This window comes from Neolamprologus brichardi, chromosome 23 (genome assembly GCF_056152115.1).
Source record: "Neolamprologus brichardi isolate AB-2024 chromosome 23, ASM5615211v1, whole genome shotgun sequence".
NCBI classification, from domain to species: domain Eukaryota; kingdom Metazoa; phylum Chordata; class Actinopteri; order Cichliformes; family Cichlidae; genus Neolamprologus; species Neolamprologus brichardi.
Genome location: NC_142125.1, coordinates 21,690,272 through 21,708,152, shown reverse-complemented (window position 1 = coordinate 21,708,152; position 17,881 = coordinate 21,690,272). Strand labels below are relative to the sequence as shown.

The window sequence follows — 17,881 nt, the reverse complement described above, 5'->3', positions numbered from 1 at the left end:
TAATGACATCTACATATCATCCTTTAGCAGCCTTGTCTGTATAAAATGTGAGTTATTTGGAATTACAATGAAATCCATGAATAATGATTGACAAGCAAACAAAGACACAAAATTTTCAAATTGAACAGAAAAGTCTTTATTATTGCATTTGGCATCATTTGTTGTCAAGAGCTTAAGTATATCAGTATTTGTCCTTTTTTTAAAAAAAAAAAATTACATTTTAAAAGTAAAAAATAAAAACAATTCGCAAACATAAAAAGACCTCACATGACCAAAATGAGTAAAATCTAAAAAAAAAAAAAAAGGAAACAGTCAGAGTGTCTGTGTAAAATAAGTAAATAACAAAAAACCTCACATGATCACAAAGTTTTCAAAAATGTAGTAAAACAAACATCAAAGTAAAATCAAAAACAACCGAAAAACTCTTTTCCTCTGAGTTGTATGGCTTTTTATCTTTTGTTGGTATCTTTAGGTGGGTCTTTGTTCTTGTTACTTCTGAGCATCTTTGGACTTAACAACTGTCTTGCAGTCAGGCTCTTTGGTCTTTTTCTTTCTTGCTTGTTGCCCTTTTGCTTTATTTCTTTGCTTTCATCACACTTTGTCAAAGACCTTTTCTGCGTAAGAGATTTTTTCCTCATTTTTGGGTGTGCCAATGGAGACTCATAGCTAGTCCCAGGGCCATCTTCTTTTACTCTAACTGTGTCTTTGTTTTCATTTGTTCCTTCTGATCTCAAATTGCATTTTCCCTCGGTTGTCGTCTTTGTCTGTGGTCCATGTTTATCTCTGCCTATGTCCTCTGTGCTCATTCCTTTTATTTTTTTTGTAGTTTTTCTCACTAGTCCACTGGAAACTTCTTGGTCTATGTCTGTTGTGTTCAACAAGGGACCATTTTCATCTTCAGCTTTGTCTTCTTCATTATCTGTAGTCACTGTTTGCATACTGTTTTCATTTTCACTCAAACTTTCTGGCCTCAAGGCTTCATTGTCTTCATCTATTGTCTCTGTCTGTGTTTGGTTCACACCCACAGTTGCTTCCTTTGGTCTAACAACTTTTTGTATTTGTGTTTGGATTGCAATTCTTTCTGACACAATTTTAGGAGATTCCCAACATTTATTCTTGTTTTTAAGAAATTGAGTACGACTATAGAAATGTCCTGTGTCCTTTGTGGCTTTTCCTTTTCCTTTAGCATTATCTTTACCTTTGGTGGTTCCCAATGTACCTGCTGCTGTAAGGTCAATGTGTTCACAGTTATCATCATAATCTTCACCTTCACTACTCTCTGTAGTCACCATCTCTGACATATCTTCATCACCTGTTGTGTCTTCTTGTACCCTCACTTTTGCTCTTGCCCTGCCACTCTGTTTATGTGGGTGTTTTCCAGATGTGTTTCCTGCTGCCGGGTCAATGATTTTCCTGACTTCATTGTTACTTTCATCTTTGCTGCTGTCTGTGTCAATGGTGTTTGCGTGCTGTTTGGTCTTCTTTTTCACAATTTCTTCTCTTGTGGCATTTTGACTAGACTTTCTTTTCTTCGGTCCAGCATATCTTCTCTGCAACACATCTTTATTGTCTTCTGAGGTTGTAGATTCCTCAGACTTTCTGGTTCTATTGTTCACAGCAAGTGCCTTTGCAGCATTGTTGCGGCACTTGAAGGCTTCGTCCAAGTTTAAATCTGCCTCATAAAACCTTGCTGCAGTTGCATCAGAATGGCACATCATCCGGTGGACTTGTACCTTGCTTTGGGTTCCCAAGAATCTCCCACTCTACAAATGTAAACATTAAATAATGTTATTAATTGCACTAACATTTGACATTTTCAAGATTTGCAGAGCTAAGGACAGAACCACAAAAAGAAGTACAACAGAAGACAATATAAAGAAAAAGAAATGTCCTTCCAACATTAAAACACTGGGAGTAGAACCAGGAAGGGTGACTGTTTTATATCATCCCTCTAAAAGGATAGGAAGGTAAAAACACTGAATCACCATAAAGTGGAAACTACTCACAAAAGTGCTGATGCTGCTCCTAATCATAGAGAAGGTTGGTTTTCCTGGGATACCAAACTTCCTCCATGCATCTTGAAATGATGTCAGCATCTTAGAATAAGGCCCTCCATTGGTGTTGGCAAAAATCAATTGTGATGATCCACCAAGGTATCTGTGGCGGTGGTACACAAAGCGGTGAAACCATATGTATTCGTCTTTCGTTAGGGGAACAAGTGCATGGCCAAATGTTTCTTTGGTCTTGTGCTCTTTTACCTGTAAAAGAATCAGCAACTAAATTACATTGCACACAGTCATTGATGTCGTTGGTAAGAAAACATCTTTAATCAGGGAGAGAAATCATTTCTTAATGACTTTACTCTGATTATCCGCCGGCCATCACCATCCGCTTCAGCAGTGCCAACTTCGTCAACTGTCATATTTGATATGACGGCTCTTCTGTGTCCAGTTGTGCAGATGACAAATCCAGCCAGAAGACCATAGAACCAGTCTAGGTTCTCAGTTGTGGGATTTTTCTCAAGCTCGACTATTGAGTAACATAGAGGTTGCACGGTAAGACACAAGGGATAGTTGAGCATATCCCTTATATTGCTATATACTCCCCCTAATATAATCCTATATAAACATCACAAATGCTACTGTTTGTATATGTATTATATATTTGAACAAAAATCAAAAGTCCAACAACTGATTATAAATGAGCAGTCTGTTATAATTGAAAGCAAAAAGTTCTGTCATATAGTTCTGTAAATCTGAGATTCTGAACTATATATACATACAGATTACAGCTGGTAAGTAAATATTATAAAAGAATTCTCATTAACAGAGATATTATTGGGGTTATTAGAGTTGTCCTTATGGAGAAATGAACTAAACACTTACCAAGTGCTTCAGGGATGTGTGTGGTGGCCTTCTTGAGAAAATCAGTGATGTGGACAGGATCTACAAGCATTTCTAAAAGACACAGAATGTTTTTATGTTCCTGCATCTCCAGTCATGCTCATTCATGCTGCACGCAATGATGTAAATATAAAACAGGTTGTATTTCAGACCTAATACAGATGTTTATGATATATTGAATTGAAATTGCTAATCCAAGCAACCAATGATTTATAAAGAAACATCTTGAAAAACAATAGGGGTGCACAAACATTTGCAAACCACTGTACATATACAATGCACAAAAGACATACTTATATACAATTTATACTTAGATCATAACATTTTGAGTCCTTGTTCCTCACCACATCACAGTCATGATATCATGACATTTAAAAATTAGTTATTTATTGCACACGCTAGGTAACAACTAAGTAGTAAAGTTGGATCTTACGTGATTTTTTGATCCGGATGGCTTGCCTGTGGGTTTGTAACTCCCTTCTGCTCTTCTTCATTTCCGACTGAAGTGCAAATAAAGTCCCCTTTAAAGCCTTACGGGAGGCTCTGACCTCTGGCAGTTGTGCATCAATCAGAAATTGCAAGAACGCCCTCACATTTCCAATCCAGATCCTTTTGGTTGTTACAGCATATTTATTCAGATAAGTTGTCCATCTAAAAAAGGCACAAACAAACACAAATCAGTAATCACTTTAGTATTATTGAGATTACTGGAGTAAAATATCACAGAAATTTGTAAAAATGTACTCAGTCAGTCTTTCTCTGTTGTCCATAAATGCAAACGTCATTGCAGGGACTTGATTGTGAGACATGAAATATGCCCAGGTACGGACATGATAGACCCGTTGTTTGGCATTTTCAACGTCCCTTTTACTTGTTCCACAAATGTGCTGAAACCAAGCATTCAGGACTTTCTCTGTTTAAAATAAAGTGTAGTAACAACATAGCAATTAGAAGTGTCATGACAAACTGATGAGGTACAGAAAACATTCTTCTAATTCAAGTGGTTGACAATGATATCTGGAAGATATTGCTAATTAGTAGTATCTGTTTAATTAGCGGGATGTGACTTCCTAAATAGAACAACCAGTTATCCAAATTCACATTACACTACAGAAGAAAAAACATTTTTGCTAAACAATTCATACCAAATTTAGGAAGCCGGGCTGTTGGGTCAGGTTTTATTCTTTCAAATTTCTGGCGCTTTGGGGGGCTGAGAGGTTTGAAGCCAAGTTTATCCTTAGTGGATTTCAGTCTTTTCAGTTTCCTTTTCAGGAGTTGAAGTAACAAATCCTGTTGTTTGCACTTTTTGCAATTCTGATGTTGGACTTGAGCATCATCTAATTGATTGACAGGGGAATGGACTGAGCTGTCTTCTCTAATCTCTGCAGATTCTTCACTGCTATCACTGTTATCACTTCGCTCCTCTTGATCACTGCTTTCAGTCAGCTGCTCTATGTCCAGTGAGGTCACCATTGGAGGCTGTGGATTTGAACGTCTGAGAGCTTTGAGGGCTTTCAGATTAGCCAATCGTTTCGCTGTCCTCATTACTTTCTTCTGATCTGATTTCTGAAAGGGTATAAACAATAGAACAGCAATGTTTGAGAAAGTTAGTGAAACATGTCACATAAGAATGCATTCTAATTTAACAACAAAATGTAAGCTATACAAAACACTAACCTCAATCTCACAGTGGACATTTTGCAAGTGCTTGTCCAGTCTTATACGGCTTTTAGCTTTACATACTGGACAGTCCAGCCTGCCCCTGTAACTGCATATCACATCCATTTTGACAAATGTAACTACAACTACCACTTTAAATTGTTGCAATGTTTTGTCATATACTGTATGACAGTGACTTACACTGTAAAGCAGTAATTTAGCAGTAAATGTAATTCTTCTTTGTTTACAACATGGTGGTATTTTTTTAAATGCTGCCCAACTGCAACATATGGAACAGAGCATATTGGGCATTCTGTCATCTGACGTGGCATTTTTCCTGTAGAGAAGAATACACATCAGAACAGGTGAATTATTTATAATTACTTGCCCGCAAGTCTTCAAATTGAGGTGTACACTTCTCAGTACTTGACCAAATATTAAAGGAATTAAAAGAATAAAAAGTCTGCCACTTTTAATAGGGGATTAAAATAACTTTCAAGTTTTTAGTATTTTTTCTTAAGTTATGGACCAGTTATTTGGAGAACCCTCCTGGAATAACCAGGGACTGCGATACTAGTAAATGAATTGGTATTTTGAATTGGTAAAATTAACCCAATCTTTGATCTTATTTTTGAAAATATTATAACCTGTGAATTGTCTCATTACAACTTTCTCATCCTCAAAATAAAAGAACCCTTAGATCCCTTAGACCCTTTGGCCTCAAATTGTCCCAGAAGAGCCTTTTCAGGGGTTGGTCTAATTCAGAATGGTAGGTTAATTTGCTACATTTTCTCTGAATTAATGATTGTAATTAAGACACTAAAAGGTGAACATTTATTGATTTTTCAATTCCATCAAGGCGCTTGACATCATTATTTTAAAATACATGTACACATGAATCCTCTGCAGATGCAGGCAATGCTGAACCATTTAAAATGGCTTCATTTGACTTAGAGCTTTCATAACACTTCCGTGTATTTATATTGAACTTAAATAAGGTGATTCTGATTTTTTAAAGCAGTATTTTTGCTGACAGTTGTCATTTTTTTAAAAAAAAAAGCTGTCTCTTTCAAAAAATAAATAAGTATAAGTTTTGATAAAGAAATATATGTGTAAATATGTAGTTACACCAATGTGTGTATGAATGTTTACGCACCGTTGAGCTTAACTCCCCTTCAGTCTGTCTACAAAATAATGCTTGACTCGTAAAACAATTTGGAGACAGTATGTTCAAAACAAATTCATTATCGGTCTAATCTTAAATTCTTAAAGGTTAAGATGTATACCTCTAAATTCATAATATAATTACAAAATAACTAAAATAATTACTTTGAATGGGGAAATATGTTGTTTAAACTTTTAGTGATATGTATTTATTTGTTGGAATAGTTGTTACTTTGGATACAAGACTTGGAGGAATTGGGGAATAATATTTAAGGATTGGAAGAATTAGAGATTTGAATGGATGAATAATTGATTTAAATTTCACTTATTTTGAAACTAATTTCTAAAAATGGATTCAGTTTGGGTAATCATTACTGAGCCCTTCAGCAAAGAAGAGCTGTTGAAAAAAGATGTTAGTGTGGTTGAATGGCTATTAAAATAAATTCAATAAGTGCTCACAGAGAATTACATAGGTCTTAACGTGTGGTGCTACAAGGTATAAAGGTATGAACAAGTATTGCATTTTGTTACTCACTTCTTCCTTGACTGTAGACTTTAATTATGAAAGACCACCCCCCCCCCCCCCCCCCACACACACACACACACACACAAAAGAATAACCTCAAGCGGGAAACTAAACATTAGTGATTTATATACAATACTTGGAATTATAGTATTTAAATTCGACACAAGAGATTAGGGATTTGGATGTTCCAGTTGGAAGGAATTAGTTAATTTTATCTAAACTTACCTTTATGTAATTCCACCGTCTTCAACTTAATGAACACTAACAGCTTTGCGTATAATCTATGGGGATCTTAGCATTCAGATCTTTCAACCAATCGTGCTCTCTGCTTTGGTCATGTGATTTCTTACCAATAATGTATATCTGATGAATGAACATAATTTCCACACCTTCCTCTAGGAATTTTGATAGTGTGAAGTATCACTCATTTGGATTTATAACTCAGAATGTCTTTTCAGCACACATTAGTATATATAGATATCCATAACATTGGGGCGACCGTGGCTCAGGGGGTTGGGAAGCGTATCTGTAACCGGAAGGTTCGATCCCCGGGCTCTCTGTCCTGGTCGTTGTGTCCTTGGACAAGACACTTCACCTACCGCCTACTGGTGTTGGCCAGAGGGGCCGATGGTGAGATATGGCAGCCTCGCTTCTGTCAGTCTGCCCCAGGGCAGCTGTGGCTGCAACTGTAGCTGCCTCCACCAGTGTGTGAATGTGAGAGTGAATGAATAGTGGTATTGTAAAGCGCTTTGGGTGCCTTGAAAAATGCTATATAAATCCAATCCATTATTATTATAACATAAACATGAGAAAAATGTTCATTTGGAATTAGACCTTTTAATACATCAAATAAATCAGTGAATAACTGTAATTAGTCGTTTAGTGTGGGTAAGACTACACATGCTTTATGTAAAGCATTATTTTTGCTTTATTTATTCTTAGCCACAACATTGGCCATAATTTTCCTAAATCACTCTCGACATAGTCAGGTCATTCTTGGTCCTAGATTGTTGATTACCTGACAGGTCAACCACAATAAATGCATCTTCAACACAAGGTGTCTGACAAGGTGATCAGCAAAACAGCGGCATCACAAGAGACGGTCCTCTCCCCTTTCTCTTCACCCTCTACATCACAAACTTCAGCCACTGCAAGACCTGCCATCATCAGGCGTTTTCTGATGACTCTGCGGTGGTTGGATGCATCACTGAGGGTGATGAGTGCCAGGCTGTGGTGGACCCCTTTGTCATGTAGTCTGAGCAAAATCCTCTGCAGTTTAAAGTGAAAAAGACCAAATAATTGATTTTGTACTTTAGGAAGACCAGGAAACCGGTGACCCCTGTTTTAATCAAAGGGGTCAATGCAGACATAGTGGAGCACTGTAAATATAAGTACACACTAAAAATAAACTGGACTCGGTAAAAACCACCACTGCACTTGAGAGGGCCCAAGTAATTTTCTGAGGTGGTTGACGATTTTCTATGAGTTTGTTGTGGCCAGTGCCATCCTCTTTGCTGTTGCATGCTGGGGCAGCAGGTTGCAGTTTGCAGATGCCAACTGGCTCAATAAAGTGGTCCACAAAGCCGATAATGTTGTGGGACAGTCTGAAACAAGGACAATGCTCTTAGTTTTGACAGCCCTATTAAAGATTTATATCAGTCTGTACATGCTCCAGAGAGCTTTTCTTCCAATTCTTTAACTGTCACTCGCTTTTGCAACTTTGTATTTTTGTGTTACTCGCAGCAACAACTCCACCTTATTGTTAGTCCATTTTAAAAATGTGGTGCTTTTCCTCAACATTTTGCCGCGACGTTTCAAAAAGCCAGAAAGTAAATAAGCAGCAGACAGAAATGAGGCAGGTCGAATCTTCTTACATTTCATGCACATGCAGTACTGGAATGTAAGCATTTTCAGCCGTTACAATGTGGATGCGCAGCTCTTTGAAAACCACTGAAAACGATAGTGTGGACGGGGAGCGTTTTCAGATGAAAATGCAGTTTTTAAATCTATCTGGGCTAGTGGGGACATAGCCTAAAGCTGTCCTCAAACTGAAGAGACAAATCTCTTCAAATCCAGAGACAAGGAGGAGCTGAGAGGACTGATAAGGAATGGGAAGGACAGCTACAGGCAGAGATGGAGAACCAGCTTCAACAAAACAACGTTTGCAAAGTCTGGAGAGGCCTCAGAACCATCTTGGGCCACAAAGATCAGAATTCTCTGATCAGGGGGAATGTAAATGAACTCTATCATTTCTTTAACAGATTTGATTACTCTATGAGGCAGTTTTCAACATCGGCTGCAGACTCACACACCACCACAGCTGCTGTTCCACCTCTGACACCTCAGACACTTCATACCTCCTTTACTCACCCTGCTCACTACTACCTACCCCCAACAACAGCATCCAGCACACATTAACACAAGGCTCCAGCCTGTCTCTCTCAACCACCCAGGTTAGGAGGGAAATGAGGAGGATTAAAACCAAGTTGGCATCAGGTCCTGTGCAGACCAACTGTGTTGGATGATGGAGAACATCTCTAGCCTGACCCTGAGGCTGGGGAGAGTCCCACAGTTCAGAAAAATCTTCTGTGTTGTACCAGTGCCAAAGACCTCACGCCCCAAGAACCTCAACAGCTACAGGCCGGTGGCTCTGACATCCCACCTAATGAAGACCCTGGAGCCTCTGGTCCTGGCTCAGTTTCAGCACCTGGTAAGCTCATCACTGGACCCACTTCAGTGGATGATACTGTCATTCTCCTCCTCACCCACCAGTTTGTATATTTGTGCATTTTATATATTTTTTCCCTGTTAATACTGTTCATATGTATATAGTGCTGCAGAACTGTCATCCCTGTTGGACAACATCTGCCACCCCATACAGGAGAGTACTGAGCAGCTCCTTCGGTGGCTGCAACACCCACGGTGTGGGATGGAGAGATTTAACAGGTCTTTCCTCCCCACTGCTGTCAGACTCCACAACAAAGACTTCAACTGATAAAACACACACATCCACACATGTGCAATAGCAATAACATTAAGTGCATTACTCTTTTATGGCATTGTTGTATTATACTCAGTTGTATATAGCATTTGTATTCAGTGTTATTCTAGTGTATATAGTATTTTATTTACCTCTATTGTGTACAGTTTCTTATTCTTATCCTATTCAAGTGTTTTTCTAATTATTGCTTTGTAAATTTGCACTGTCCACTTTCTGTTGTAACAAAACACATTTTCCCATGTCTGGGACTACTAAAGGTGATCTTATCTTATCTTATTCTAACCCAACCCAAGTGTAATAATGAAGACACAGGACATTAACACTGTTAAAGAAAACATTTATTAGGCTTCATTTAAATGTGTGTGTGTGTGTGTGTGTGTGTGTGTGTGTGTGTGTGTGTGTGTGTGTGTGTGTGTGTGTGTGTGTGTGTAATTATATGCATTTCTTGAAATGGAGCAGGAGCAAGACCACCACAAAGAATAAAGTGATTGCAGCAGCAGTGATGAGAAGCATACAACAGGTCCACGAATCAATTAATCTCCAACATGTGCACCTAAAAGTAAGTTTATGATAAGAAAGTGCACATAGATTACTCAAATAAATTTTATATATTATGGAAAAAATTGGTGGATTAAGAAGAGACAAACTGCACTTGCCTGCAGGGTTCTCTTGTAGGATACTCATCTTGTGGGCTCTGAAGTTGACCAAAGGTTGAGTGATTGTGAGCAACACTTTGCAGCCGTATTTCCACTGCATGAAGGGCAAATGACATTTTAGTTCAGACCACTGGATCTGAGAAATCAAACAGGTGTAGATTTAACACACTGGCACATACCTGCCATTCTCAAAGTCGGATTAAGAAGGAACAAAAGACCCTACGTTTACAAAGATAACCTGCATACAGAGGAAATATACATTAGTATCTTGGAAGGATTAGTAATTGTTATTCAAGATCTATAAATTAAAGTGGAAAAATTGGAAGAATTATTGGTTTGTATTCTAAAATTGGAAGCTTTAGGAACTTTGATTTAAAAAACAAAACAAAACAAAAAAAAAAAAACAGAAGAATTAGTCATTTGAATAGGACCAAAATCACACTTCTCAGGACTTCTGCTCACATCAATGTTGATTAGCAAATCAAATAATCATTTTCTAAACTGTAACTTGAAATCAAGGTTGATTTTTTTTTTTTGGAATTTTATATGTAATTAATCTCACAAACCTAATTAATGGTATTTACATATCATCCTTTAGGTATGTTGTTAGTGTACTGCAATTTTAATCTGGAATTACACTTTGTCAAAGAAATCAATGAACTATATTTATAAAGTGTTGTTTTAATATATAGTTAGAAATTGGATTTTTAATCTAAAATCCTACAAGTAATGCGCAGGGCTATCAGTACAAAAAGAACATCAGCACAATGTTGGAAGCATTAGTGATTTATATTCTTTAACTGGAAGGACAAGCCATTAAAATCATAAAATATAAGAGTATTAGTGATTTTGATTGAACTTACCTTGAAGCAAATCTTTTCCAGTCTGCTGTATTCTTACCACACTCTGACATCACTGCCCCTCCCACCCAAACTCATGACTACAAAGACCTTTCAGCCAATCACATTATTAATTTTGCCTATATTACAAGGTACTAGTACTTGGAATTCAAGATGATTCACTTGGAGTCTTTTCTGTAATTATAATAAATAACAGTCAATTAATGTGTTTTGTGAATCTTATTAAATGGTCTGTATTTATACAGGGCTTTACTTAGTCCCTGAGGTGCACTGACAGAGGCGAAGCTGCCGGACACTGGTGCCACCAGGCCTTCTGACCACCACCAGTAGTCTTGCCCCAGGACACAACGACCGAGACAGTCTGAGCCGGCAACCTTCCGATTACAAGATGAGCTGCCAACTCTTGAGCCATGATGGCTCCACTATAACTTTAATCTGGAATTACACCTTTTCAAAGAAATGAATAAACTTGAATAAACTACCATGACTGTGGACTTTTCCCATCCTCCATCAGTGTGAGAAAGAAAACACAGGATTTTGCCATTGAACAACAAGAACTTTATTGAACTTTATCTGAACATTGTTGTATATGAACATATGTGTGCAGGTGCATGCATGCTTGTGTGTGTGTAGCTATGTTTGTGTGTCTTTATTGGCAGTCATTTTCCTTTCCCATCAGCAACACCGTTTGCCTGCAAAGACAAATGAAGAGAGGAGATTCTTAGTATTTGTTGCAGTAACTCATTTCATCTGATATTTCACTTGTTGTTGGCTGTGTTACTCTGTTAACTTACATTCACTGGCACACCATCATTGCTGGACTGAGGCTCTTTAACGGCTTCAGAAATCTCCAACTTCCTAGTTTCATCCTGTGACTCCAGGTCATCTTTTTCCACCAGTGGTGGTTTATTGCTTTTCACAGGGTCCTCAGGAATTGGAGTGCTCCCTCTTCTATCCATTTTCTTCTTCTTGTAAGGAGCCCACTTGATTCAGGACTTGCAATACTGTGTTGAAAGAGAAATTATTTTTAAAACTACATAAAATATAAACAAAAACATCAAATGCAGTTCAGATGTTTGGTGCACATAGCGTGGCATGTTTCCAAAGACACACTGCATACAGAGGACATCAGCACAATGTTGGAAGCATTAGTGATGTATATTACATAACTGGAATGTCCAGGGACAGGGATGAAAATTATGGAAGTTTAGCTATTTGTATTGTATCATTGGAAGGACTAAGGATTAGGATCATAACAAAAGGAAAGAATTAGTGGTTAGGATTGCACTTACCTTGAAACAAATCTTTGCCAGTCTGCTGTACTCTCACCACACGCTGACGTTATTGCTCCTCCCCCCAAAGTTCATGACAAGGCAGATCCTTCAGCCAATCACACGGTCTAATTTACCAACATAGTTGATGGTGCCAGTACTTGGAATGGAAGATGAGTCATTTGGAATCTTTTCTGCAATTAAAAATAAACTAAATATTATTAAATTAATATATTAACAGCTTTTAGGAATTGTTTTAGTGCAATGTTTAACTCTTTTGAAATCACAGCTTGTTAAAATGATCTTTGATTCTCAAAATTCTTTCTGCTAGATACGCCAATAAAATAGCTTCAAACAGACGTGTTTATGAACTCATTGGCAGCAGTACACTAACTAGTAAAAATTAACAACCGTGTGAACGTAACAGCTTAATATAATTTGTAGATAACAATTTATAGTTAAATTAATTTCTTATCTGGCTATTGGACATACAAAGTTATGTTGCAATGTAGGAAAAAACATATAAGAACAAGAGAATAGTTGGTGCTGATGTCAGAGATAAACCAGGGTGAAAGGCATCGCCATCTGATCAGTGTGATGTGGCGATTAGGAGAAAGTAGGTGGAATGAACTACACTAAGTGTGACAGGAAAACAATGACAATTAAAATAGAAATAGAAAAGACAATACTACAAAGGAAATAGTGTTATAAATACAACACTTTGTTTCTCTGATATGCAGACAGAATCCCAGCCAGTCACAGCACATGGCAGCCCCTCCATGAGCCTGGTAGTGCTGGAGATTTCTTCCTGTTAAAAGGAAGGTTTTCCTTGCCGCTGTCGCCATAGCTTTTGATCTTTTGTGTGAGTGTCTGTGTGTGTGTGTGTGTATGTGTGTGTGTGTGGTGGTCATGTTTGTATGTCTTGCCTAGCATTTATTTTTCTTTCCCATAATTAGAACGCCTTGGCTGCAAAGACAAATTTATGGTGGTGATTCTAAGTGTCTTTTGCAATCTTTTTTTTTTTTTTATTAATGATTTGTTGTGTTCTTGTGCTCCATGAATTTACAGTAGATGGAACATCATTGCTCTGAAACTGAGACCCCTGAAGAGCTGCATCAACCTCCCTGGTTCCAGCTTGATCCACTAACTCTGATTGGAGAACCTTCAAATAAATCCATCTTCTCCATCTTCTCCTAAAAGGTAACAACATGGACTCCTAATTCAAGCCTGTTTCCACTGCCACTCCTCCAAAGTTTGCTGTTATACAACAACCGTTCAGCAAATAAGAACACTGAATTCTGCTGTCTTTTATAGGATACTGGATCTTGGAAAATAGGAATACCCATTAAGAATTTTATGTGTAACTAATACAACTAACTTAATAACAAGATTTGCACAGCTACCATTAGGAATCATTTTATTTGAAATTATACCTTGTAAAATAAATCAATAAACTTTGACTCTGTACTATTAAATAAAATGTTGCACAAATGCCCTTTTTTTTCTTTTTAACTAATCTCACATAACTTTATTATTCCCCAAAAGGGCCATTTTTGTCTGCTCATTCACACAACCTATAAAAATTAATAATCATAAATATGAATCCTAATGACCCCTGTCAGCATTTAGTAGTCTAACAGCTAAAGATTAGTACAAATATATTACATTGCATTTTTTACTTCGTCTTGGGAACAACAATGAGCATCACCTTTGGATTCACCTGTAGTTTTCTTTTCTTGTCTGCAGTTTGAACCACCATAAATCTTGATGTTAGACAACCTTTGACATCCCGCATTAACCCAGTGTGAGAATGAAGTCACACAATTTTGATATTTGTAAAGAAATAAACTTTATTGAACTTCCTTTTAATCTGCTTTTATTTTCTTAGATGTATTTGTTGTAATGGAGCAGGAGCAACACCACCACACAGAATAAAATGGTTGCAGCAGAAAACGTTTATGAGGATAAGATTTTAGTGGATGTATTCTTTTATTGTGGTAAGTATCTCTGTGTAACAAAGACAAACTGCTCTTGCCTGCAAAGTTCTCCTATAGGATTCTCATCTTGTAGCCTCAGACCAATGCGGGCTTCATTGTCAGCATTTTACAGTTGTATTTCCACTGCATGAAGCACAAATGAAAATCTTAGGAATATCATTTGGGACCACTGAATCTCAGGAATCAAACATATGTAGAACTAACACTTGTTGTTCTTCCTTCTTCTGCATGTGATGAAGCAAAGTTTCCAAAGATAAGACACATACAGAGGAAATAATCATTACTATCTTGGAAGAATTATTGATTTTTATTCTATAAGTGGAAGATCTAAAGATTAGGGTTGAAAAATGGGAAGAATGTTTGATTTGCATGTCTATATTGGAAGCCCTAGTGATTGGGATAAAAACAAAAAACAGAAGAATTAGTAATTAGGGTAGAAAGAATGCTGTCTGGACTCACCACTTAAAAAATCGTTCTTGTCTAGACTTTAGCTGACATCACTATCTACTGGCGAATCAGATTATCTATTTCTGCTGTTATAAGACACTGTAACTTGGAATTGAGGATTATTTCTAAGGAATTGTATGTGTCATTAAAGTAACTGTGTAATCAAATCTTCTAATTTGCATATCATCCTTTAGGAATCACATTAGTGTGAAATGTGACTCTTTTGGAAATCCACATTGTCAAAGACATAACATAATTTATTTTGAATAAAGTTCCGTGTTCTGTGTGATTAAAATGTGACATGCTGTCTAAAAGGCCTAAACTAATTAGTAAGTCTGCAATTACACTATATATACATGTGAGTACATTATAATTCTGGCCCATCACATTTTGACTCAGGTGCATTTTTCCCCCCCATCACATAGTGTTTAAATATCATAACTGTTCATACTGCCCAAAATTTGTCTATTTTCATCATCTATCACTCCAGTGTAAGAATGAAGACTACTTATTTTCACATTGTTAAAGAAATACACTTTATTGAACTTCCTTTTAATGTGCATTTATTTAATTAACTTCTTAAGCCCCAACACCCCTTGATACGTGGGCAAAAGGCAGGAGATCGGTTAGGCTTGGAGCTTAAGAGGTTAAAAGTAGTTGTTGTAGTGAAGCAGGAGCAAGATCACCACATAGAAAAAAAAAGTTGCTACAGCAATTGCAAGTAGTATCCACCAGGCCAATGGATCCATTGATCGCCCACATGTACACCTAAAACGTTTATGATTATAAGATGTTAGTGGATGTATTCTTTTATTGTGGTAAGTATATCTGTATAACAAAGACAAACTACTCTTGCCTGTAAGGTTCTCCTCTAGGATCCTCATCTTGTAGGCTCAGACCAATGCGTGCTTCATTGTCAGCACTTTGCAACCGTATTTTCACTGTGTGAAGTGCAAATGAAAATTTTTGGAATATCATTTTTGACGCAGAATTTTAGAAATCAGATATATAGAACTAACACTTGCACATACCTGACATTGTTCTTCCTTCTTCTGCCTCTGATGAAGACCAGTTTCCAAAGATAAACTGAACTGCACACAGAGCAAATAATCCTTTCTATCTTGGAAGAATTAGTGATTTTTATTCTACAAGTGGAAGATCTAAATATTAGAATGGAAAATTTGGAAGAATTATGGATTTGTATTCTAAAAATTTGAAGAACTAGAGATTAATATCATAAAAATGAAAGCATTAGTGATTTTGATTGAACTTACCTTGAAGCAAATCTTTTCCAGTCTGCTGTATTCTTACCACACTCTGACATCACTGCCCCTCCCACCCAAACTCATGACTACAAAGACCTTTCAGCCAATCACATTATTAATTTTGCCTATATTACAAGGTACTAGTACTTGGAATTGAAGATAATTTGCTTGGAGTCTTTTCTGTAATTATAATAAATAACATTCAGTGAATCTGTTTTGTGAATCTTATTAGTGTACTGTAACTTTAATCTGGAATTACACCTTTTCAAAGAAATGAATAAACTTGTTTTTTTTTAAGTGTTGTTTTAATCTACAGTTAAAATGGAGTTTTAATCTAAAGTGCTTCAAATAGTCAGTAGGTATATAACAGTATTTTATAAGAAGGATTACATTACAATGCTGCTCCTCATGTTGTGATTCAGATGCAAATCTTTGCATTATATTCTTTTTGAATACCATGAGTGTTGAGTCTCACCACAGTCTGACGTTATTGCTCCTCCCCCCAAAGTTCATGACGAATCAGATCCTTCAGCCAATCACACGATCTAATTTACCAACATAGTTGATGGTACCAGTACTTGGAATGGAAGATGACTCGTTTGGAATCTTTTCTGTAATTAAATTAAATTAAATTAAATTAAATTAATATCTTAACAGTTTTTAGGAATTTGGTTAGTGCAACAATTAACTCTTTTGAAATCACACCTAGTTAAAATGATCTTTGAATCTTGAAATTCTTGCTGGTAGATACTCCAATAAAATAGCTTCAAACTGACGTGTTTATGAACTCATTGGCAGCAGTACACAAGTACATCTAATAAAGAAAATAAGAATTTTAGGAATGTAACACAGTTTAATATAATTTGTAGATTACAACCTATAGTCTGACTAATTTCTTATCTGACTATTGGACATATAACAAAGTTATTTTACAATGCAGGAAAGCATGACAGGAAAAGAATGGATGCTGTGATGTCAGATATAAATCAAAGGGATAGACATCTCTATCTGATCAGTGTGATGTGGAGATTAGGACAAGGTATGTGGAATGAACCACATTAACAGTGATCGAAAAAAAGGAAATGTGAAATCAATAAATTGATCCCACACGTTTCCTGTTATCATTATCCAGTGGATCTAAGTGTCTTTTTGACTTGCTCATTTGCTTTTGAGTGAATGTTGTCTCTGTGGATACTTGGGTTTCCTCCAACAGTACAGAAGAGTTTCATGTTAGGCTTATTGGTGATTCCGAACCAGCCATGGATAGAAAATGGTTTGAATGAAAAAAATAAATAAAATAAAGTGCTGTCCAAATGTATGGTTAAAATCTGATGTGGTCGTGGCTTGCAGTACCACTGCAGGTGAGATGGACGCACCTCTATGATCTGCATCTACGATCTAGCCTCACCACCTTAAAAGCTGTACCGGGTCCTGTATCAAGGGATGTTGCGGAGATGTGGAATAAACCATGCTGAAAAGCTTGAAAATGTCACTGGGCCTGCAGTGGTTTGTTACAGTGGTGCCAAAACCCAGGATAGTGGGCACTGCAGACCCACAAGTGGGCTGGCAAGGGGCCGAGCACTGCCACTCCCCCAAAGTTTGCTGTTATACTCAAAACAATCTTTAGCCAATCAGAGAACTGAATTCTGATGTGTTTTATAGGGTACTGGACCTTGGAAAGTAGAAATACCCATTAGAAATTTTATGTGTAACTAATACAACTTAACTTAATTAACAGGATTTGCGCAGCTACCATTAGAAATATTTTTATTTGAAATTATACCTCGTAAAAGAAATCAATAAACTTTGATTCTGTAGTATTGATTAAAGTGCTGTACGAATGTTCACATAAACAATGGCTTTTTATCCGAGTTGCTATTATTAGTTGTTGTAGTATTTTATATTAATGTTCAGAATCAGATACATTGTTAATCCCAAAAAATTGCAAATTGCTCTGCTTATTCACACAACCTATTGTCAGAATTTAAAATTAATAATCAAGAAAGTTAACCAATTGACCCCTGTGAGCATTAAGATTAGTTCCAATATACAAACTGCTTCCAATTTTACAGTAGGTCTAATGTCCATCACTGGTCATCAGGTCTCTAAATTCCCATTGTTCTTCTTCAGGA

General features: G+C 36.8%; 1 protein-coding gene across 1 annotated transcript; it reads right to left on the bottom strand.

The window, feature by feature from the left end:
- Window positions 1-449: 449 nt before the first annotated feature.
- Window positions 450-11,728, bottom strand: LOC148096116 (uncharacterized). The gene is made up of 11 exons (XM_087835880.1): window positions 11,564-11,728; window positions 9,910-10,045; window positions 4,764-4,899; window positions 4,581-4,671; window positions 4,049-4,469; window positions 3,648-3,816; window positions 3,337-3,554; window positions 2,886-2,957; window positions 2,363-2,529; window positions 2,007-2,258; window positions 450-1,763 (listed from the first exon to the last, which is right to left on the bottom strand). The coding sequence occupies exons 1-11, from the start codon at window positions 11,726-11,728 to the stop codon at window positions 450-452; spliced, it is 3,141 nt and encodes a 1,046-aa protein (XP_087692006.1).
- Between the last annotated feature and the right edge of the window lie 6,153 nt (window positions 11,729-17,881).

Bases quoted from the DNA above. Each gene is read 5' to 3' on its own strand.
- LOC148096116 (XM_087835880.1), bottom strand. From the start codon at position 11,728: ATGGATAGAAGAGGGAGCACTCCAATTCCTGAGGACCCTGTGAAAAGC. The intron at 10,046-11,563 runs GTAAGTTAACAG...TTGATTTCTCAG, and splicing joins ATGATGGTGTGCCAGTGAAT to ATCCAGTGGTCTGAACTAAA. The intron at 2,958-3,336 runs GTAAGATCCAAC...TGTGTCTTTTAG, and splicing joins CATCCGGATCAAAAAATCAC to AAATGCTTGTAGATCCTGTC.